At 35.6% G+C, this 25678-nt stretch overlaps 1 protein-coding gene across 2 annotated transcripts; it reads right to left on the bottom strand.

Moving 5' to 3' along the window:
* Nucleotides 1-25678, bottom strand: Dsc1 (desmocollin 1). Of its 2 annotated transcripts, none has more exons than XM_090353584.1 (16): nt 25616-25678; nt 22637-22721; nt 21076-21278; nt 19799-19918; nt 19364-19519; nt 16270-16414; nt 13954-14120; nt 11308-11442; nt 9414-9599; nt 8623-8882; nt 8334-8476; nt 5789-6001; nt 4642-4875; nt 2427-2551; nt 1077-1304; nt 1-198 (listed from the first exon to the last, which is right to left on the bottom strand). In XM_090353584.1, the coding sequence occupies exons 1-16, from the start codon at nt 25676-25678 to the stop codon at nt 1-3; spliced, it is 2661 nt and encodes an 886-aa protein (XP_090209710.1). The 2 variants fall into 2 exon arrangements, with proteins under 2 accessions (XP_090209710.1, XP_090209711.1); XM_090353585.1 differs by lacking the exon at nt 1-198 and adding an exon at nt 290-325.

Raw genomic sequence — 25678 nt, 5'->3', positions numbered from 1 at the left:
TTATTTCTTTATGCAGGTCTTTGCGAGTGTCCTAAATTTGGGTTCCAGATGATCTAGAAACTCTAGCCCTTCTTCATCCTGCCGATCACTGCAGCAGCCTACAGAGCTAGCCATGGAGCCTTTCCCCTCATAGTTATATGAACGGACGTAGTCTTCGGAGTGCTTGTGTTCCTCATCTTGTGCGCACAGGTACACCTTCTGTATCAAGAAAGAGCACATTTTATTATATTTTTAAAAACACCTAAACATAGTAGCGTAAAAATGATGTCTTTGATTTACCTTTTACTGTTTAATTTTTAACCAGAGTGTGTCCTCTAATGGATTCCTACATGTAAAAAATGCACATGATTGGTCTATATTATAGTCATTCTTAAAATATAGCAAATCAATAAGTGTTCCCAGCAAAGGCATTTATGATCAAGTCTACACATATATCACACAACAGTTTTTCTATTTGCACATCAGGTGTGCACGGTTGAAAATTACATTTGTAACTTCTTCACATATGTGGGGAATGCTTAAATAGGCTTATTCTTTTGTTTATACACTGTGTTACAGCCTTAGTAGAGCTAAGACCAAACTATAATGACAAATCTCAACCAAAAAAAATATTAATAATAAGATTTAAAAAGGGCACCTGATAGAAAATCTAAAACAAACACTTGACATTCGATCTAGCTGATTTTGATAAGCCAGGACTTCAAAACGATATTGCAAGCTCATATACATATATGAGAATCTATAAGTTAGGATCTATTCATCTTCTATGGCAATTTTGTCCTAGGTTGTGGGTTTTTTTGGTAATTTTTAGGGAAGAAACTATCTGCTTTTTAATTTTCCTAACCACTTCTACAGAAGACACTCAAAAAAAAATGTTTTGGCAAACTATCATTTAAAGCTTGAACCTCAAAAGCTGATGCTGCAATTGGGATTTAGTGCTCACATCCACACCTCTGACCATACATTAAAAGACTGATGTGTTCCAGGGGTCTGAGAAGCAACACTTTGGGGGAATTCTGACATATGCATCATGTTTCACTTTCATGCAACTTGACTTTGAAGATCTTTGCACTCACTTCGCCAAGCCGAGGTTGGGTAAAACTCTGCCAGTCCGTGTAAGCATATCGGCCAGCGTCTGCGACTCCTTGTCCTGTTCCTTTGCTGAATTCCAATGTGTTGTGGCCGCCTCCTTTGACCATCTCAAAACTTTGCTGGGTTTTCACTCCCTGGCCACCCAGAGTGCCCACAGACATACTTGTGTCACAAATGTTGGATGTCTGTGTGGGAATTCTAATATTTGCTTCCTAAAAGGTAATAAAAACAAATGAGTCAAATGTAAATCGTTCGCTTCCTAACTTTCCTCCACCACTGAAAAACCACTCACCTGCTAAGCCTCCCTTCCCCCATGCATATAGTTAAGACAGTGAGAGCAGCCATATCATAGACACTGTGGGCTAAACTGTGTCTCCTTAAAAACTCACATGTTCCAGCCCTGCTCCCTAATGTGAGCTCTATAAAACTTCTCTGACAGACTCATTTCTTGTTTGTTTGGTTTCCAGCTGTGGCCCTATTTGGGGAGGCTGCGTATGATGCCAGGCTGGAAGAAATAGGTTACTGAGGCAGGGTCTTGGCCTTTCTCTCTCTCTGTTTCCTACCCACCAGGAAGTGAAGAACAGCCTCTGACAGGCAGGCAAGCATTCCTGCCACCACCACCATGTTTTGCCAAGTGTCTGGGACCAAGTTATCATAGGGTGTTCGTTTAAATTGAAGCAATTGTAGAAGTAACTGCTTAAGATAAAATTGCTCTATTCCTAAAGTACTATGGCCAGTTTTCTTAAAAGGGAGGTGAGGGGAGAATTTGAACACAGAATGCACGCTGAGGAAATATCGTGTGAAGATTTCATTTGTTTTGCCATAACCTAAGAAAATAAAAGAAGCTAGGAAAAAGGCTTAAATCTCTTCCCCAAGGCCTTTCAGATGGAACATCACTCTTCTAACACTGTAATCTCTGATTTCCAGCCTCTCAACCCATAAGAGGATACATTTCTATTGCTTCATTCATTTCATTTGCAGTTTTATCATGGTGGTCCTTTGAAACTAGCACATTACGACTGTGAAGTTTAACTATATATATATATATATATATATATATATATATATATATATATGTCCTGAGGCTTGAACTCTGGCCTAGGTGCTGTCCCTGAGCTCTTCAGCTCAAGTCTACTGCCCTACCCTTGAGCCAAAATCTCACTTCCCATTTTCTAGTGATTGATTGGTGATAAGAGTATTGTGACTTTGTATTGCCCAGGCTGGCTTTGAACCATTACCCTCAGATATCAGCCTCCTGAATAGGTAGGATTACAGGCATGAGCCACTACACCTGGCTCTTCATATAATTTAAAGGGAAATGAAACCAGATTTACCATCACTTCTTCTCCAGGTCCTTCAGTATTTGATACAATTAAATTTTGCTGAGCTACATCCTCTGGGAAACATTTCTTCTTTACTGTTCTCTTAACAGTTATGCAAAAACATGTAAACAGAATGCCTAAAAGAGTAAACAAAAACTGAAGCATTCTTTTCATCTCAATATAAATTATGTAATTTCACTTTTATTTAAGTTTCTTTGTACAAACTTAAAATATCAAATGTGATCACTTCTGATTATGAAATTAAGACAGACTGCTTTTAAAATGTATTAGTATGTAGAATATTTCTGTCTTAGATAAATAAAATCTCTCTTCACAAATCCAACCTTAACCTCTGTGTATCTTTTACATCTTCTCCACTGAAATGATCAATTCATCTTACTGGACTTTAAGGTAATTTATAGTATTCAGAACAGTAAAACAAAATTCATTAGGCACAAATATAAACAAGACAATTTTATAATGTCAATGTCTGCTATTGAAAATGTACATAAACTACTATCATACTAAGAGGAACACCCATTTAACCTGAAACTAAAATGAAAATGAACTAAGACACAGAAAAGACTATGGGAAACTTTTGTGAGTTCAGTATTTCTTTGCAGTTGAGAGAGACTTAGATGTGATGATTTTAAAAATTACTTTTGTACCTCCAAAAACAAATTTTTAGAATGTTAAATCCTAGTTTTATTTGAATACATGACTTTTCTTTAGTGGTTCATGCATGCCCATTTTTTACTCATTCCAGGTACCTTATAAGGTGTGCTAAATCTCTTCAGTAATAATATAGAATATAAATAGCTAAGAAAATTTTGGAACTCCCATTTTCACTAAATATTTTTATATTCTTTATATAAAGTTGGCAGCTTAAAAGACTCTGATATTTAATACAGGAGTGGTCATTAATAGTTTTATCCAACTTCATCATTTTACAAGTAGAAAAATGAGCCAATGTCTCATAACGTCCATCCAATGTCTCACAATTATTAGAGAGCTACAAGTTACTACTTCTGAACCTTGCTTTATGTTTTTATTTGTTTTGAGTAATGAAGCTTGGACTACTGAGAGCCATGCACTAACTGGTTAGACACTCCTCCACCTGAACTATGGACTCAGACTGTTTTGCTTTTAGGTACTTCTTTAATACTTTTCTTTGAAAGCTATCTTGGAGCACAATCCTTTGATTTTCACTTCCTACAAAGCTGGGATGAAAGGCACATGTCAGTGCATTCAACTGTCATTGGTTGAGATAAGGTATCACCAACATTTCACCTAGGCTCGACTAACGCAGCGATCATTCTGATTTCTACTTCCTAGGTAGCTAGAATTATAGGCACGAACCCCTAAACTTGGCTTAATAGATTTTTTAAAAATTATCTTTTAAGTGGTTGTACATTTAACACAGCAGTTTATGAATACAATACATGTTGATCAGTGTTACCCCTTAAAACATTCTCACCCATTTCTCCTCTACCCCCGCTTCCCTCATGCTGCTTAATTTTATAGGATATGCATGGAATTCTTGAATACATTCTTCCTCTCTTCTCCTCTTCATCTCTTCATTCATCTGCCTCTTTCCTGGTATTTATATTATTGAACTTCAACTTTGCCTTTCTAAGAAATGGGTATCATGAGTATGGATAGATGGATAGATAGATAGATAGATAGATAGATAGATAGATAGATAGATAGATAGATGGATGCATACACACATACATACATAGAGACATATGCCCATGTATATATATATATGGAGATATGTATATTGTATCTAGATATATATGTAGATGTATATGTAGATAAGTATATGTGAGGTGTTTCTAAACTGCCTAAGTTTCAACCAAGAGCTCACATGTTAACATCTTGTTTCCCCACATTGAAGAGCAACTGGGAGAGGATAAAGCTTTAAGGAGACAGGGCCAAGCTAGAGCTTTAGTCATTGTAGTCACACCCTTAAAGCGATCCTGGCCTCTTTCTGTCTCTTTCTTCTTTCTGTCTGCTATAAGATGGGGCAATTGGCTCCCTGCCTCAACCCTAAAAACAACAGAACCAATCAAAGTTGGACAGAGACTAGTGAAACCAAACCTAAACAAACCTTTCCCTCTCACGGATTGTTTTCTCTCATATATCATCGTAGCAGTGGAAAACTGAACATCACAGAAACATTCCATAAGACTTCAGTAGACACAGTCTAGATCATGGTACTTACATAGTAATAATGCAGAACCCAGTGCCATGGCCACAATAGCCCATTTTCCAAGTATCACATTTGCTGGTTTCACATCCCTCACACTCATTCTACACTCCGATGGTGCTGTACAGTCACATACTCGCACTGATAACACATGTTTTGCAGAAGTACCATGTCTGTCTTGTATTTGGATAGGCACAGAATAATAGTTATAATTCATGTGTTGTTTTTGACGCAGAATGGCACGTTTACCTAAGGAGAAAATGGCAGAGAGAATATGGATTGATTTTACCTTTCAATGGCAATGTTGCTTCTGATAAATGTTAATTTTGAATAAAAACTAAAAAGTGATTTTGATTCCACAAAAAAAAAACTGGGGAAATTAATTGAGTAGTTTTACTCACATGACGCTAACCTACACTTGACATGTTAGGCAAAAGATCATTTTAGATGGATTTATATCAGTCCCTACACTGCTTTAAAATTATCCTTAAGTAGATGTACAAAGAGATTTTAACTGAGCATGTCAATTTATGAGTACAGTGTATCCTGATCAGTGTCACCCCTTCCATCAGCTGTCCTCCATCTCACTTCCATTCATGTTACCTCTTCCATGTCACACATGTACAGTGAGTATTATGATTGTTCCTCTCTCCAATCATTTGTCTTTATTCCTTTCAACTGCACCCCCTGTGAAAAAATGTTTCCGATTCCTGGTATTCTTTTGGTTGAACTATTAAAGATAATGAAAACAAAAGTCTAAGTATTAAAATAAATTTTAAGCTGGGAGTTTGACCTAGTGGTAGAGTGCTTGCCTAGCATACATGAAGACCTGGGTTCGATTCCTCAGTACCACATACCTAGAAAAAAGCTGGAAGTGGTACTGTGGCTCAGCCTTGAGAAAGCCCAAGGACAGTTCCCAGGCCCTTGAGTTCAAGGCCCCAGACTGGCAAAATATAGATAGACAGATAGATAGATTAATAGATAGATAGATAGATAGATAGATAGATAGATAGATAGATAGATATAAAGATATTAGAGATAGTTATTATCATGTTTTAGGATAAATTTTAAATGAATAGATATTTATTTATTTTGATAAACTAAAGTGAATGTCAGGGCCTGGGAACCCATATTGTTTATAGGACTTAGCAGAAATACTTACCATCCTGTGGTTCTAAAGTCCATAGTTTGGTGGCAGAGTTATCCAGAAGGAACTGAAAAGGTGGACCATTATCAGGCCCATCCGGATCTACAGGCTCCAGAACAGCATAGTCCTTTTCATGCTGACAAATGGTCACTTCTTTGTCGATCTGAGGTGGGTGGTCATTAGTATCTTCTATAAGAACCACTAATGTGCCAGTGCAGGATCGGCCAACTAAAATAAAATAAATTTTAAAAGATCAAATTATTTCTTCACAAAGAAATTTATTTTGTTTCTGCAACTTAGATAATACATGAGTGACATCTGCTTTCAGGTTCAGAAATAGTGAAATGTCAATCTGCCTATAACTCCTGGGTTAGATGAGATGTTGTCTCCATGTGCTTTGTAAAACTAAAAGATATGATCTGTATAAGGTATGTCATTGAAGAATAACCCTATGAATGTCAAACTCTTCCTTTTACTTTTTTTAATGAAGTAGTGTAAGTACCCCAAGAATAAAAATATTTTATATTTGATCACCAGTTACCTTCTTAGTTTCTTCTTTTCTCATTTCATACACATTCTCTGTTTAAGTTGATGAGTTCTCAATCTTTCCTTCTTGCTTGACTTGGTTCTCTGGGAATACCCTGTGCCTCTATCAGGAACATTTGTTTCCTCTTCTTTGTTTAATAAGCTTTATTAATTATTTTTTTATCTCTAGCAGGGCCTCATGTTTGCTAAGCAAGTACTTCACCAATGAGCTACATTCCCAGACAAACCCTAATATAAAAATGCCATCACTCATTAAACTTGTGACTTCTGCTGCCAATGGTAGTTCTATTGTTCATGATTTTTCTCAGCACTGCTCATGACTAAGCTGAGCATAAAATATGTAACAGTAAATCACTTTCATCTGAAGAGCCTACTGAGTTTTCCAGTATATTTTGACTAGCTATAACTTAATGCTGTTACACTGAATATAATGCATCTGTCTGTCTGTCTAGCCATCCATCTATCCATCCATCTATCTATCCATCTATCTATCCATTTTAGCAATACTGGATTATAACCCAGGGCACCAACTATACAGCTGGTGCTTGACCACTTGAGCCACACTTCCAACCTTGCTTTTTGTTGGTTATTTAGAGACTGAGTCTCAAAAGATTTTATTCTACCCATGGCTTCAACCCTTCATTTTTCAGATATCAGCCTCCAGAGAAGCTAGGATTGCATACATAAGCCATCAATACCTGCTAATGTAACTATTATTTTTGTGCTGTGAAAAATCTCAATTAAATGAGCCAGAAAAGTGTGTTTATACCTCCACTCCAATTGAATTAAGTCCTGTTACTAATCTGAATTGACTCTTACTCATAATAATAGCCTAATGCTTCACATGTAGTCTCAAAATACGTTTTACTAAAACTGTTCATAATTTTTAACAATTAATAATGATCTGAAACATATTCAGATTTTATCATTTGTGGGATAATAAGCTTCCACAAATGTTATTTTCAAAATAGAAAGAAAAAATAATGAACTGTCTCAGTTTTAAATATTGGTCTAAATATTGGAAAAATATATTCATCATAAAGGCAAATGAAATTCATTTTTCCTGAACTTTAAATAACTCCTAAATCACATGTAGGGCTTTTTTCTGTTGAATAATGAAAAATAATTTACTGGAAGTTATTTTTAAACTAGTTACTTAAGCAAAGTAAGTACTGTCATCACTTGAAAGCATTTTTTTTACAGTCACTCACCAATGTCTAAATGATATTCAGAAGTTTCAAGATCACTACAACATTGGCATGGCAGGGGGCCAGGAGTTTGGCCTAGTGGTAGAGTGCTTGCCTAGTGTGTATGACGACCTGGGTTTGACTCCTCAGTAGCACATACATAGAGGAAAAAGCCGGAAGTGGTGCTGTGACTCAAATGGTAGAGCCGCTACCCATGTGAATGCCCAAGAACAGTGCCCAATCCCTGAGTTCAAGCCCCAGGACTAACAAAAAAAATTTTTTTAATAAATTGTCAGGGCATTCTTTACAAAGTAGGCTCTAAAATTAACATTGGAGATTGCACATCATAGCAAATCGCTATTCTATCCTTCCTTTAGACTTAGGATAAATGATGTCTTCTATTATTGAATGCTTAGAATAAATTCACATTGAACTCAACTGTTTTAATAGGCCAAATCTTTTTTGTCATGCTGACATCATAACAATCGAAACCTGAATTCATGAATAAAGGGGAAATTCTTGAATATGCCACTGTTTTCTCAGCAGAACTAAAATAATAGGATCCTTGAATCTTAGACTTCTTTATTAATCACTTGTGACTTTGCATTACTTGTATAATGTATCCTAAATTGGGTAGTTGTCAATAAAATGAACAGTAGTAATAGATACATGGTTTATATATTATTGTTACATTAATGTGAAAATTGTTTACATTCAATTTTGATCAGAAATAAGCAAATTTTATCCCAGATTTTCACAGAAATGTGTGTGTGTGTGTGTGTGTGTGTGTGCGTGGGTGTGTTGTATTTCTAGAAAATGCTACCCACCTGCATCTGTAGCTACTACTGAAACATTGTACTGGTTGTTTTTCACAAATTTTGATTCTCTATCCAGTACTTTCACAGTTTTCAAGTTTCCAGTTTGCTCGTTAATTTCAAACCAGTTACCTTCATCTCCTAACTTCTGATACCTAAGTTTTAGAAAGAAAAGAAAAGAAACTATACTAGAAGGAATATAGTCCTAAATTTTTGACATTCTGAAAAATACAGAGAACTTTCTTAAGTTTGAAATTAGTTTACATCCCGGCTTTAATTGAACAACATGGAAAGTACTTACCTTAAACCTTCACTGTTGCGGGTTTCTGGGTCCAGTGCTTTGTATCCAAGGAGTTCTTGGCCAGCTGGAAGGCCATCTTTGCTTTGAATAATTTTTACTGGTGGCTGGCATTCAGGGCCTTCGTCCCTGTCTTTCACGTTAACTGTTACAGTTGTAGTACACATTGTGGGAGTTTGAGAATTTGCTGCTTTTGAGAACTGTGCTTCATTAAGCACACCGATTTGCAGAACAACTTGGCGACTGACTTCATAGTTCAATGGCTGTTTAATAAATATATTTCAGTGAGTCTACATATGTCATGTAAACAATGCATAATTATAGTTTTTAATACAGAAGAATTACATATTTTATATAATAAATACATATGTAGCTTAAAAGTATAATATATAAAATAAATATATATTTAGCAATAACTTTTAAACCACATTAAATTCAACGGTACTTAGTTTTAATTCAAGTGTTTAGCTTTATACTGAATAATTAGAAAATTAGCAGGATTCCTGAAATACCATTTGAGTGGTGAAGGGAAATGCCCAAGAAAATCATTTAAAACATAAATAAATAAGAAAAAGAAAGAATATGCACATTTTATGAAATTACTATTTTTAAAGTTTTTTATATTAAACTACTATAAAATATCTTCTCTCTCACTTAGAAATTAATAAACTTTAGCAAATCACTTCAGGATTACATTGCCCTGTTCTGGCTATATATGGATAAGGAAGTATTCATTTTTAATGTCACTGCAGATGCATGCTTTAAAGTATACATAGACTATTTTACTAATTTACCTTGACAACACATAAGACTCCTTCATTTGTATTTGGATCTGTGGTAATTTTGAAGCTCCCATTCTCATTTCCCTTTAGGATTGTGTAGACAGCCTTTGAATGAGGAGTGTTTGGCAAATCTTGGTCTGTTACCTTCATTCGTAAAATCTCAACATCAATTCTGTTTTCCTCTATTTCTGTAGTGTACTGGAGGGAGGAGTTTTGTTTTATTATAAACATTTAATTTCAAGTGTTATTTTCTACTATAAATATTGGCTTTAAAGTAAAATTGATGTAGAAATGCACACTGACTTTAAGGAAGAATTTCAAAGTCAAATTCATAGCTTACTTCTTTCTTCCTTAACTGTCTCTTCATATCTTTTATATTCTTCAAAAACTACTTAAATTTTAATTTCTGAGTTTCTCTAAGTTGATTTTCCTAGCTATAGATTTGTCTAATTTTTTTTTGGCCAGTCCTGGGGCTTGATCTCAGGGCCTGAGCATTGTCCTTGGGCTTTCTCAAGGCTAGAGCTCTACCACTTGAGCCACAGCACCATTTCCAGCTTTTTCTATGTATATGTGGTACTGAGGAATCGAATCCGGGTCTTTGTGCATGCTAGGCAAGCACTCTACCACTAGGCCAAACTCCAGGCCCTTATTTTTTGTCTACAATATTTTCAGTCTATCTCTCCTTTGCTGATATTGTAAGCACTGAGTAAATGCTTTTTAAATATTTCCTATTTACAGATTTTGGAAATATACATTGATATTTTTATTCCTAAACACTGGTTTCCACAATTGTGTTTTCATTTACTTTGATTCACTGGCAAGCATTTAAAGGAAAAAATTTTCTCTTTATTTTTTTTGGAAATTGAATCATAAGTCTGGTCCCCCAGAAAATACAAGTACTGAAAAGTAAAGCAAATCAAAATCCACTGCAGCTATAAGATGAATTCATAGGAAGATAACAGCAATTGGATCTAGATTTGAAACCTAACTATCCTGTAAATGGTCTAGTTATATGACAACTTGGATAAATCAGTTATTGAACAGTCTGTCCACTTCCTCATAAGAAACATGGACAAAACATGTACTCATTATTAATGTGAATGTGTCTACCCTTGCATTTTTAAGTTTGTCTTTCTTTAACTTGTAGTCTGGTGTAACTTCACTAAAAAAAACAAATTAAATAAATAAATGTAAGCTGTGAGAAAAAGAACTGCTCCTTCAGAAGTATAGTTCACTCCCCAAAGCAAAGTTTACTCATATATAACACAGGAATAGTCAGAGGTAGCCTAGGTGGGGGTTGGGCAGCTTGTACTGTGACTCCAACAGAGGTTATAAACTACTTTTTTTTTTTCCATCTTGAGAACTTGAAGTGGAGGGCCTCTTCTTTCTCACCTTGTAAAATTAGTTCAAGGTATCCCATACAGCACTGTCACTTCACAATGAAAAAAATGTTGAGCAAGTGAACTGTGTCAGGGGCCAAGTTTCTGGACAGTGAAGAGCATGACTGTTTGCCTACATCCAGAAATAGCTAGCATGTCAATTCCTTTGCTCACAATAGTCATATTATTCTCTCTAAGCAATCTGCAAAAGGCAGCTATTTAAATAAAGATGTGTGATCTCACAGAGCTGGATTTTTTCTTTAAAAAAGTAAAGGTAGGGCCTGAGAGTGTGGCCTAATGGTAGAGTGCTTCTCTTGCATGCATGAAGCCTTGGGTTTGATTCCTCCATACCACATACACAGAAGAAGCCAGAAGTAGTACTGTGGCTCAAGTGGCAGAACATTATGTTTGAGCAAAAAGTGTCCAAGAACAGTGCCTAGGCCCTGAGTTTAAGCCCCAGGACTGGCAAAAAAAAAAAAAAAAAAAGGTAAAGGTAACTAGATAAGTGAACAGAGAGGTATACTCACAGAAGTTTCTGTGAAATATGGTGAATTGTCATTTTCATCCTCCAGTGAAATGGTAATTGTTCCTGTAGTGAACAAACCGAATGGCTGGCCTCCCATGTCTCTCACTTCCATCACTAACTTGTAAGTATCACACATCTGAAGCAAAGAAAAAGGGAATACTGAGGAACATCTCTATTTCCTGTTAGGTATCAAAACTATTGTTTGTTTAATTATTATATAAATAAGCTTTTTAATATATATAATTATATATATATACATAGGTATATATATATATATATCCCAGAGACTTGTGCATGCTAAGTATGTGCTATACCCCTGAATTACACACCCAACCCTAACTGTAATTTTTTTTAAAATAAAAACACTATAAATATTGATATAGAAAAAGACAATGGCTCACCAGTATAGTAGAAAGCTAATGTGTCTAACACACTTCAAATTTGTAAAGTTATCTTATATGTCTTATATCTTATAGTTGTCAAAAGTGAAACAATGATGCTCTTTATTTGATAAATAGATAAACAAATTGGTGTGTTTAACTGATAAATGGATAAATAAATTGGTGCATTCAGGCAATGAAATGTCATTGTATATTAGAAAAGAAATGAGCTATCAGGCTATGAAAATACATAGGAGAAATTGAAATGCAAATCGCTAGGAGACCAATACTATAGAATTTCAGCTTTAAGATATTCTGAGAAGCTAAAATGATGGAGATTATAAAAATCTGTGGTTCCAGGAGCAAAGGGGATGGGACAGATGACTAGCAGGAGCACAAAGGATTTTTAGGACAGTGAAATTTCTCTATATTGATACTATTGTGAGGAACATGTGCTATTAGGCATTTATCCAAATCTGTAGACTGGATAGCAGCATGAGTGAAGCTAAAACTAACTATGGACTATAATCATAATGTGTCCAAATAGGTTCATTGGTTCTATACACTGTTGCAGTGCAGGACATTGGCAAGTGAACAGGTATATGAGAACTCCATGCCTATAAACCAGGAAGATTATTTATTAATTTAAAAAACTAGTAACTTGAGAAAATGTTCATCATCTATGGTCATAAAGGAAATGCAAATAAAAACAACCCTAAGATACCACCTTACCCCAACAAGAATGGCCAAGATTTTGAACTCAGACAATGACAGTTGCTGGCGGGATTGTGGAGAAAAAGGAACCCTACTACACTGCTGGTGGGAATGCAGACTAGTTCAGCCACTCTGGAAAGCAGTGTGGAGGTTTCTTAAAGAACTGAAAATAGACCTTCCCTACGATCCCGCCATACCACTTCTGGGCATCTATCTTGAACATCATGACCCAAGATATTATAAGGACACCTGCTCAGCTATGTTCATCTGTGCACTATTCACAATAGCCAGGCAATGGAAACAATCCAGATGCCCTACTGCAGATGAATGGATACAGAAAATGTGGTATATATACACAATGGAATTCCACATAACCAACAGACAAGATAAAATAATGGCATTCGCAGGGAAGTGGATGAATCTAGAGCGAATCATGTTGAGTGAGACAAGTCAAGACCTAAGGATCAAAAGGCGCATGGTATCCTTAATATGTGGCTATTAAATCCAAAGAGTACAAGAGCAAGGACTCAATATTTGCATACCCAAAGCTATGGACATGGTAATGGAAATATAACCATAACTATATAGACATAAAAACCTATGACTCTATAGACATAATGTTTTATTTCATAAATTAATATGTTTCTATGACATACAAACCCTTAGCCTAATTGTGATTAAGTTCTAAATACTTAGTCCCAGTGATTGTAAATAAAGATTCCCTCCTTGAACACTTGTATGTTAAACTTGTCACTTAAAATATGATGTAAAAATCAACGTTAATAAATTCTTTAAAAAAAAACAAACAAAAAAACTAGTAACTGTCAAGTGCCAGTAGCTCACACCTGCAAATCTAGCTATTTAGAAGGCTGAGATCTGAGGACTGCAGTTTCAACTAGACCAGGAAGGAAGTTTGTGAGGCTTGTAGCTACAATTAACTACCAAAAAATGCCAGAAGTTGAGCTGTGGCTTAAATGGTAAAGCACTAGGCTTGAACAAAAAGGCCTAAGGGCAATGCCTAGGGCCTGAGGTTAAGCTTGAGGACTAGGACACACACACACACACACACACACACACACACACACACAAACACACACACACACTACATATAATGGACTTGAATAAAATGACTTTTTTATAAAACAATAAAATAAATCTAGAGGAGTTTATCATCAAAATATCAGGTCAAATATAGCTAAAAAGACCTTTCCTGCTACCACCGATTGCCCCTAATATTTCTACAGAGGCAGAAGACATCTCAAGGAAAATACTTACAGAGGAGGCCAGGATAATCAAATCATAACTTCCCTTGGCAGTTAATTGTAAATTTAAATCGAGCTTAACAACTGAGAAATCATGCCGGGCAAGGAGGCTCACGCCCAGACGATTGCAGCTCTGAGGATCAAAGCCAGCCGGGGCACTAAAGTCCTTGAGACTCTTATCTCCAATTAACCACTAGAAAACTGGAAGTGTCATTGTGGCTCAAGGAGTTGGGCATGGACAGCCTCACGACTGACAAAAAACAAAACCTGAGAAATCAATCAGTTCCTTACCTCTCTGTCCAGCAGAGGTGTGGTGGTAGTGATAACGCCTGTATCCGGATGTATGGAGAAATGCTTTGGTTGATCTGGGATTTGCTGTAGGATTTTAAATTTCAGACGAGTATGCAGAGTTCCAGGTTCATCATTGTCTATGGCTGTCACTTGTGCCACTGAAGTTCCTATTCAGACAAGTCCCCAATTATCAAAGAGAAAGAACATTAAAATCACCATATAATTGAATTCTACACAAAAATAAAACCAAAATATTGATGTAACAAATTGTCCCAGAAGGAACAAAAGGATGAATTTTAAGTCAAATGTGGATGATGCCCACTTGTAGTGCTAGCGCTTGGAAGACAAGGTGAGGACTGCAAGTTTGGGGCCACATGATTTATACAATGAGATCCTACATTAAAGAAGAGGTAAATTTTCCTGAAAATCCAAGAAGTATATAACTACTACAAGATGTCTACAAAATGTCTCCAAGTTCCCTTTCTTTGGAACTGCAGTTTGCTGTCTATTTATATTCTACACGGGACAGATGAACCCATTCCCTTCTAACACTGGTAAGAGTAATTGTCAAATGCTTTCCCTCAGAACTACTCCAATTCAGAGACTGTATTTGAGTGGCAATTTGTCTCTTTGATAGCCCAGCAAAATAATGGTGATGAATGAGTTCACATCTTTGCCTGGTATAACAAAGATTTCATATTTTCATACTTCAATAAATTGCTAGTCCATCAATATGAGCAAGTAATTGCTAACACACATAAGAAGCATCATATACCTGTCTAAAGATCATTTAAACAAGACTAGACCAAGTATGAAAATATGTGGAATTCCATTTTAGTGATCAACTAATTAGAAATGTTCTCATGTATACATTCTTACACAGAAATACAGTGGAGAATAAAAATGGATGTTAGCTGCAAATAAAAAATAATTTATACACTTTTATTATGATCATTGCTAAGCCTAGTAATAGTTTTAGCTTCATATAAAATATTGACTTTGTTATAGTGCCTAAGAGGAAGCAAATTGTTTTTCAACTTTTTGGAAGTATGCCAAGAAAAGCAATGCATAGGCTGTTATAAATCTCATTGACATTTTCATGTCATGATACATTTCTATGTTCTTGAAAATATATCGAAACTTTATACAGATTCCAATTGCATGTTCATTTATAACTACATCTATTCACAGAGCTATCTAGGGAAAAATAATGTAAACACTTCTCTGTCACACATTCAGATCCATTGTGGATTAATGTAAGTCCTTAGGAACTTTATGTATTATTTAACAGCCCATGAATGTAATGGTAATATTCTCCATTTCTGAATATATGTAGTAAAATCAGCACAAAAGTTTGTTTTAAAGGTGTACAACCATATACAACTAGAAGGTTGTGATTAGTATATCCTTGAAAACTCAGGCATTTAAAATTAATTGCCTCTCTATGTAAAGTATTAGTGTAAAACCCAACTGAAGTGAAAATCTAGCACTTTCCTAAAATGTCCATCATACGAGACACTGGTTATAAGCTTAGGTTAAAAATGACAACTAATATCCAACAGTCATTTAATGGAGAGTATAGAAAAGCAATAATGATATTACAAGATAGTAACAAAACCTGTCATCAGCATTTATATTCTACAGAAGTTGAACTTTGAATCTCAAATATCAGATAAAATATATTCATTGGCATCATAAAACGATTGTTTTCTGACTCCTGAGATGCAATTTTCTGGCCACTCTTACTATATTAAAAGGAAGCATTACCTCCAAAATAGATTAGATAAATGATAACCTACAAACAGTGGATGGATGAATGAATGACTTCTCAATTAGCTGTGTATTGTCCCATTAATAACTCCTTCATCATATTCTCTGTGAAATCTTCCCTACTTCCTGCTTGTCATTAGTAACATTATTCTAATTGGAAAAACAAGCAGCATTCTGTCCACTACACAATTTCTAAGCAAACACAGGCAAACCAAACTCCACTTCAATCACAACAAGCCTTAGACAAAACTGAGTCAAGTAACTATTGCCAGAATTGGTAAGTTATGAAATCCATAGGGAAAAAAACATGTAGAATTGTACTCTACCTGTTCATTTTTACTTTATCTGCTTTAATATTGAAGACAACATGCTCAGAGCTATTTCGCCCTTAATAAGACTATTGTATGGCTTCAATTTCTATTAAGAAAATTAGGCAGCATCATAAATACCATAAAGCATAAGATTGTAACTGTATAATTAAACATTTTAATTATGACACATATTTAGTGCTGAATAATCTTATACTACTATAAAATGTGAATGTACCAGTTCGGCAGTTTTCAGGAACACTAAACACGGTCACTTTGTTTTCAAAATAAGGGGCATTATCATTATCATCTTCAACTTTGAACAACAAGAGTAAAGGATAGTCTGGAGCATAGCCATCCGCAGTGGTTGCGTACCCATAGACCTGAAAGGATGGAAAGCAACAAGAGTTTGCTCAGCAGTAACACAAAATGTACCACTGAACAGTATCCAGCAAGTTGTCTGTGAGAAATAAATGACACACTAGAGACAGGTCACACGTCGTCATGCACGTCTACCATATGGCTTCAAACCCCTCCAGGTGTTATTTCTCATTATTCTCCCACTAAGAATCATGATCTCCAAGTACTGCAAACACCAAGTGTTCATTGAACTAACTAAGTGAGGTTTTATCAGTTTGAGTTCATGAAGACCATTTCCAATTACACCCATAACACATTTTTGTAATTTTATAAAAGTACAGTTCTATTTGTAAATACAAATAAATACATACCATAACCATCTCTGGGTGCTGTAGCTTCATATCGTTCCTTATTTCTGAAGTAAACGTGCATTTCTTTCCAATGAAAATGCTAGTAAATGTGTATACACCCCACCCTTCGCAAAACTCTATCTCAACGTTTATCTTGGCCCCAACTGTCATGCTCTCCTCTTTCTTTAAATTCCATTGAATTGCTTTTTCATTTCTGTGCTTTTTGCCAAGTAAGTATTCTATAAATAGCTGCTGAGCTAAATTCTTCACTATCAAGGGCAATAAAATGCTCACAGTGAGCTCTGGAGGAGTTTAGATCTTTACTAGAGCTCTTCCTGGTTTTTTACTACAACTATTTCTATAATGTTCTACAATTAAAATCTTAGATATCACACTTTTTCTTTCTCTCACAAGCCTCACTAGTCAGTTTTAAGATTCTAGAGATTGTGGTATTTTTGTATCTCTGTCATTCATCTTCTCTTTTCATTTTTGGTTAAACCTTTTGTGATAATTTTTGCCCATTTTTCTGTTCAGAAGAAATGAAGATCGTTTTCTTTTCATGAAATGATTCCTTGAGGCCTGAAATAATCTATCATCTTGTTATGTGAATATAAATCTGTTTTTCATAGGCTACTGACTAGCTACAATAGTTTTGTTTCAGATAATATTCTGGTTTTGTTTTTCCTGGTAATGAGCCAAGTATCCCCAAGTATATCATAACTAAAACTATTATTAGAAATAGGATGATCTAAACTAGGATGGCTGGTAAACATTAGAGCATATTCATGCTTTAAGAGAATCCAATCATGGTCCAGGAGTTTGGCCTAGTGGTAGAGTGCTTGCATAGCATGCACAAAGACCCATGTTAGATTCCTCAGTACCACATACATAGAAAAAAGCCAGAAGGGGTGCTGAGGCTCAAGTGGTAGAGCTCTAGCCTTGAGAAAGTCCAAGGACAGTGCTTAGGCCTTGAGTTCAAGCTTAGGACTGGCAAAAGAAAAAAAAAGAAAAGAATCCAATCATGTTCACATAATCAACACAATATTTTCATGTAATTACAGAAAAACCTTTTAAAAATGAAGAAAAGTAAGAGTTTGATGCTCTCAACCCTGTTATTTTGTATTTTAAAAGCAATACTAGGTTGAAATGTAAGGGTAAAAAGACTGATAAAGCTGGATGCCAGTGGCTCACACCTGTAATCCTAGCCAATCAGGAGGCTGAGATCTGAGGATCTCGGTTCAAAGTCAATTAGGGCATGAAAGTCTGTGAACTCTTGTCTCTTTCAACCAGAAAACTGGAAGTGGCACTGTGGCTCAAATGGTAGAACACTAGCCTTGAGATAAAGAGCTCGGGGACAGAGCCCAGGCCCAGAGTTCAAGCCCCATGACAGACAAAACAAACCAAAACAAAAACTGATAAAAATTAGCATTACTCATATTGTTATCCAGGCTAGAAGAATGAAATTTAAATATCCTGGGTGTGATAATACCATATCATTTCTTTCTTTGAATTGCTTTGGAGCTTGAGGAAATCTCATCCTTTCTATTCTGCACCTTATTGAAATTGTTTCCTTTGGGGAAACACAGAGCTGTGTGTGGGATCTAGGCCATCAGTTCAGTCTTCTAAAGAGAGATGGCTAGTATAGGTTAGACAGAGAAAAGGAGAACAGCAACACAAAGTTGAACAGGTTCAGAATGTGAATCAACAACAATTATACACAGACAACAGATAGACTTCCATCCAGAAATGAAAATAAGCAGCACTCCATTAATTTCTGGTAGAAAAGGTAAAAGGGGACCAGATTTAGACCTACTCTTTCAAAGGTATATATTCTTCCCTCACCCACAGATAGTGTTTGCAGATTCTTTCTTTTATAGAAGATTTTGTTCTATTGAAGAAGGTCCCCTCCTTATATAACTTGTTCAGAAAAAAAATTGTGGAAACTGTCATCTCTGAACCCCTGGAATGTTAGAACAATTTTACTGTTTAAGACAAACCCCCCAAGTTGCAATGATGGCATAACTCAACCAGCAAAATGTTCCCACGCCAAGATAAAACAATACATGGCCCCTATTTTCACAATCAAATTGAATTATTTTAAGTACAAGAATCTGTTGTTAAAAGTCACATTTTATTGCATGCATCAAGTAAAATTAAAGAATTAAGAAATCCCATCAAAATTCCAGAACAGAATGTCTGAAGCATGGAATTGCTCACCCTACTATGAGTACATCTTTAACTCACTTTACACTTTATGCAGTAACAGCAACAGTATTGCACTGAACAATGATAAACATGAGGTAAGTAACACAATTCTTAGCAGCCTGTAAGTAAATCACACAGACTGCTAGATGTTACAATCTGTCCCAGGTATCAGGAAAAGTGATACGTACCTGAAGAGAACTCTGAGTTCATTTGCTGTGGCTTCTCCTACCATTGGTTCCCTTCTCATTTTACTTTCCATTGTCTGAACAATGGCAGCCATAAAAATAAGTTTATATTGAGTATTAATAACACCTCAAATATTAAAATACTTCATCATGTTTTTAAAAAGTAACACAAAAGATATTAATGAACCATTTATAAAAATATAATTCCAAACAAATAGTTCAGTAATCCTACCATAAATTGGTCATACTGCTCACGGTCGATGCTTCGTGTGCAATAGATATCGCCAGTGTCTTTCTCTATGTAGAACAAATTGAAAGGCTCTTTGTCCACCCCCGGTCCACTTATGGAGTAAAAGATGGTGTAATTCTGTGCCGCATCAGATTGGATCTACAACAATAAGGGACAGTTTAGGAAAAAGATAAACATAACATTGACACCATCTTCATATTGTGACTATAGAAGCATTTTGAGACAATGTATGGGCATGAAGCCCAGGTTCACCCGGAACTCATGGTCCTCTTGGCTCAATATCCAGAGTGTTAGGATGATAAGCATATGTTCATAACTCAGGCAACTAACGTTCAATATGATATTCATTTTTCAAGTAGTAAGTCTGAGCACCCAAAACCCTTTGCCATGCATGGAATCAAATAAGATGCAATATACCTGCTGTATATGTTGTGGAAAAGGGCCTAGTGAGTTCTCCATCAGTGAACATGGAATGGGAGCCCATCTTCTCTTACTGCGCTTAGGAGCTGACTGTTTAGCATGTCTTTTCTTGGGAGACTACATTTGATAAGAAACAATGAAATACAATATTGGTTATCATGATCAGAGCTGGATTTTCCCCCATATTAATGAACATGGAGAAAATAAGTAGAGATGTTTTATTATAGGAATCTCTAAAGCATTTCTATATTTTAGTAATAATATCCATACAACAAGCACACAAAACATAAATCTGAGACTGCATTTTATCTTCTAGTACCACAACTTTCCTGATTTAACCTTTTATTAGAAGTGTATAAGGTATAACAATACTTGTTATCTTGAGTTGGTTGGTATAAACCTCCTTAAAGTAGTCACTCATTAACAAATTTATTCCATGTCGAAGAGTAGCATCAAATCTATTTTTTAAACTGTTATGCAGTGGAAACATTTATTTACCTACATAAGGACTGAGCAGCATTTGTTCAGTTTATTTTATGTAATGTGGAATTTCTTCACAATTTGGATTTAATGAAAAAAATTCATATTCTGTGGATTGAGTTTCTTGAAATCAGCACAGATTTAGCTTGAAAATCCTCTGAGAAATTGAGTTGTTTACCAAGATGCTATCTTATTTATAATACCAAACTTGTCATACTGAGTTAACGTTAAGTGAGATTCTAGCAACTTTCAGGACCAACTGTCATCTTTCTTTGAAAACAAAACAAAGCCCACAAACCCAAACCTTCAGTCAACTCATCAAACCCATGGAGTAGCTGGAGGGTAGATTCCCCAGTGTCTAAAGACAGAGACCCCAGGAAGTTTTCTATTAAAATGCTGATCAAGTTCCAGAAAATCTCTTTTGCTTTACAACAAAGAAACTCGGACCCGGAGCCCATTAGGAGTATAGAATACCCCACCTCTGTAGCTGGCTTCACTTTCTGAGCATTTGAGACCCACCCCTGCCTGTTCCTGTTCGGCAGGTTTGGCTGTTCTTCCTGCCACACCTCAAAACACTATCTGAAACCTTTGATATTCTGACTTTACTCCTTGGCTAGAGAGTCATTCCTCATTATACAGCTGTGCAAATAGCTCCACTCCTCCCCATCAGTCTAGTATCCAACTGTGCACATTATAAGTAGAAAAGACAAAAACCAGTTATCATTTCATGGCACTTTCAAAGTGAAAGACTAAGAATTTTACATGCAAGCCTACTGGAGTCTTTGCTTTTGTACCTTTTTTTCCCTTGTTGACAGAACAACTTCCATTTCTTTTTGTTCCTGGTACTGACTGTCTGACAGTAAAATGGAAAAACTCTTGCTTTCTGAGGACAAAAGCAGGTCATGCGTTGTGTAAATGGAGCCATCCTCTAGAATTCTGAAGGCGGGATCACTAGACAGGATTACGCTGGCTGACTTAAGACATGCCTCCACATTCACTGCAGAAAAGAAATGTCACAGCCCTTTGTCAGTAGGAACAGGAATAAAGCATGTCTTACAGGAATGACAACTTTGAGCCAGTGTGGGAGTCGGGGAGGGGTTTGGGACATTTAAGCAACTGGTACTCCAAAACTTGAGGGTCAAAATAAATTAGTGGAGTCATAATTCTGACTTCTACTCTGAACTGATTTTTTTAAATGCAGTATTTTCTCATTGTCAATAGATCTAGTCTGCTCCTACTTTACCTGCTATTTGCACATATTTGGGTATATGTATATGTGTCTGACACACAAACAGAGCTAGTCATCAACTTAGGTTTGACTTTAAGCTAGTGTAAAAGTGATATAGATTCAGCAGAGACTATATTTTGAATTTTGAAGTGTGATTAGGATATATGGCAGGATCTTCTCTCTGCGTGTGGGCTTGGAATAGCCAGTTGCTGCTTCTACTAGGCTTCAAGATCAGAAGGGAAAACCAACGATACTCTTCAATGAACTATGTTATTAAGCTATGGTGCTCAGTGGATTAAGAGTATCAGTTTCTTTTTCAGTTAAAATATTTGTATGAGCATATCAGATGATACAATTATAAGTAAAAAAGCACTTGGACACAATAGTGATGATAGATGATAGCCACATAGATGGAAATACATAAAAGAATCTTGTTTTTAATGTCAAATTGTTGATTTATCAATGAACTCTAGTTTTATATCACATCTATTGTAATTATGTGAGGACAGGAGTTTTGAGAGTCATTTGCAAAGTCTTTGGTAATTCTTACTATTATGGCTAGTAAGAAAACTAATCTGTTCTTAGCTAATATCTCACTGTTATTGCAAATAATCTTTCCATAACCTCTTAAAGCTTAATAAAATCAGTGCTTAATATTTATTGGTGATAGTAGGTGCTTCTCAAATTTTATGATAGTCACAAGCTATTCTCTAAAATTGGTCATATAAATACTTGATATTCACTATTATCAATCTCAAATACAAATTTTATCTGGAACATTTAAATTTTGACACATGAAATTCATGCCTAATCAAGTAAAGAAAGTGGGTACCACAAGACAGCAGATTTGTTGGTAGGAATTGAAATATGCATCTAATTTTTGTGCTTGGCTCTATTTGAATTCAGATAACTTGCTAATTTTTCTGGCAAGAAAAATATACAGCTTATTTTGGTATTTTAATTATTTTTAACTACTGCCCAAAAAATCCTCAAATGGTCTATCTTTCATTGTGTGGCCAAGTTTAATGTCAAGTAGTTTCTGTATGGCTGTTATCCCAAATTTTATAAGACCAGCCTGAAGCTAATTGTGGCAATATGAATATTAAATTCTCAATATAGTTTCTCACCTTTGCCTATAACTGTTTCAGCGTGAAGATGGGAAGGAACTTGAAGAGAAATTTTTGGGCAAGCATCACAAAGTAATATCAGAACCTCAAAAAAAAAGAAAAATAAGTTGCTTTTTTACAGTTTTTACATTTGATCATATTTTCATGTTACAGTTCTATCTAAATATTAATTGAAAATAAATTTAACTCTTAATTTCTTCACTTTTTAAAAACATTTATTTCAAAAGGGAAGAACATAATCATTTAGTAACAAAGGAAAACTTCAAGAAACAGGTCTTAAGAATCTATCATTCTGATAGGTAGATGCTGTTATAATACATTGATTTTACAAAAAGTTGCTTATTGTCTCTAAAACTACTGACCTGATTACTGAAGAAGGTGTTTATGTTCAATTTAATAATCACATCTCTGTACTAATTCTCAAATTATTTCTAACATTCAAATGTATAATTCATACATTAAGACGAGGATTTTATAACCTTGTAAAAAGAATGCTCACAAATATTCATTGTTTTCTAATAACTTTTCAAATGCTCTTTGCAAAGATTTTTATAGTCCAAATTATCTGAAATCATATAGATATCTTAAACAGAAATAATGCTCAAAATATAAATTAGCCTTCAGATAGGTTGAAATTGTTAGTAAATTCAAGCCACAACTACAATGTAAATAAAACATGCTGTCTGAAAAATAAAAAATCACCAATTCCAAGACTTTAATGAATTCAAATACAATTGGCTTTTCTTGATAGTTTACCTGCATTCTCTTCTTTAACAAAAATGACTGCATTTTGAACATTTAAATATAAAATATGTCATAGTCAGAATTTCCAGAACCATATTGTTGTATTTTGTAAAGTGTTTCTCTATCGACATACTTCTGGAATTATTAAGCAGTATTATTTGTTCAGAGATTAAAGATGGGATCAACGTTCATGACTGATAAAAACTCTTCAATGCAATTGAAGTCAGTTAGATAGATTGTGCTTGCCTATTTTATGAGATTATGATTCTACAAATCTGTTGGGTGGATAATATGAAAAGCTAGAATTTTCAGTTCCATTTTGCACTCTAATTTAAATAACCACTTATTAAAACACAAGACAGGGCCGGAAATTTGGCCTACTGATAGAGTGCTTGCCTAGCATGCACAAAAATCCAGGTTCAATTCCTTGGTACCACATACATAGAAAAAGTTGGAAGTGTTACTGTGGCTCAAAGTGGTAGAGGTCTAGCGTTGAGAAAGTCCAAGGACAGTGGCTTAGGACCTGAGTTCAAGCCTAGGACTCGAAAGAGAGAGAGAGAGAGAGAGAGAGAGAGAGAGAGAGAGAGAGAGAGAGAGAGAGAGAGAGAGAGAAAGGGGGGGGAGGGGGGGAGAAGGGGGAGAGGGAGAGGGGGAGAGGGCAAGAGAGGGCGAGAGATTCTTACAGAGAGAGAGATTCTTGTTTATTTGACTTCTTAAATATCTACATTCCTAATGCCAAGAAAATGCATTAAATCATATCTAAAGAACTTCTTGAGGAAAAAGCCATCTCTTAGTAGTGTTCTAAAGCTATGATATAGAATAAAGCACATTAGAATTAGGAATGTATGTGTATATACATATATACACATTTGCATGTACATAGGCTTATCCATACATTTAGGCACATATGCATGTGTGTGCATATATGCATCTGAATACAGCAAAGGACATGTTTGCATTCCCTCTGCTATCTTCATTTTCTTTACTTCCTGTCCTAAGGCCTTAGACAACAAATCAGTGATTTCCCTTGATAGGAAAACCCAATGGAGACTCGCAGTGTTCAGTCATATTCCAGTACATGGAGTAAATCAATGGTCAAGTAATTCACAAACCTTCTCAGGCAATATGGGATTAAGGACAAATGCATTCAGAAAAAAGTCAAGAGATACTGAAAAACGGAGGGATCAAAAGCAAACAAAAGCTAGATCTCTTGGGGAAACTGGACCCCATTTTATCTACTACTAATTTAAGATGATCCCTTGGGTTCTCTGAATGAGAAGTTGACCATTAAACCTAGGTGCCATTTATATGGAGAACATGTGCTTTTTCACATAGTAAAACCTTCAAATCATCAAAATATAGTTTAAAACTAAAGTTGGATAACACAAAAAGGAAAATAATTAGAATTTCACAGTGCTGGGAGTTTGGCCTAGTGGTAGAGTGCTTGCCTAGCATGCACAAAGTCCCCGGGTTCAATTCCTCAGTACCACATACATACAAAAAAAAAGCTAGAAGTAGTGCTGTGGCTCAAGTGGTAGAGCTCTAGCCTTGAGAAAGGTCCTTGGACAGTGCTCAGGCCCTAAGTTCAAGCCCCACAACTGGCAAAAAGAAAAAAAAGAAAAAACTTCACGCTGCTTCTCTTCACATCAAACAAAAACTAGCTGCTATTTATATCTAAAAAGCAAGAAGAATCCAAAAAGAAAGCAAGTGGATGAAATTTCCATACTGCCTCATTATGTTTCATTCTTCTTCTTGAGTTAAATCATTTATTTAAACTAAGTTATTCTTTTAGCATAGCTTTTCCTGAAAAAAATTAAATTCTTGAATGATCCCTATCTTCACTGAGAATCCTTTTTCTCTTCTTTCAGCTCAGCTGTTGCATGCATGAGTTTATTTAATGTCTAGTAGCAAAAGCAAACCTCAGAATTTTCTGGGCCAAATGCCAAAGGAATGAATTTATTCTACTACTCCTTAGAAAAACAACACAGCAAGACTGAACATGGCATTTCCTCACAAAGCTGCACCATACTGGTAGAGGTACCGAGAGAAGAAGCTAAATTCTCCCCAAACTGGTTCCCAAGCATTCAACTCCTGAATCTGTTCAGATCCCCCTTTGTTTTCCCAGTCTACCTGCTCGGTTTTCCTTCCCCACCTCTTGTCTATTTCAAGCCCAAACTGGTGGGAGAACTCAGGTAGTGACCTGCTTGATTCCTTAGTCCTTTGGATGTTACTCACCAGGAGATAGAAAAGGAGCTGTTTACAGAAGATGCTCCTTAGAGCAGCGTAGGCCACAGCCAT

This window comes from Megascapheus bottae, chromosome 19 (assembly GCF_031878675.1).
Source record: "Megascapheus bottae isolate mThoBot1 chromosome 19, mThoBot2.hap1, whole genome shotgun sequence".
NCBI lineage: Eukaryota > Metazoa > Chordata > Mammalia > Rodentia > Geomyidae > Megascapheus > Megascapheus bottae.
The sequence above is the reverse complement of the archived record's forward strand: the minus strand, read 5'-3'. Positions and strand labels throughout refer to the sequence as shown.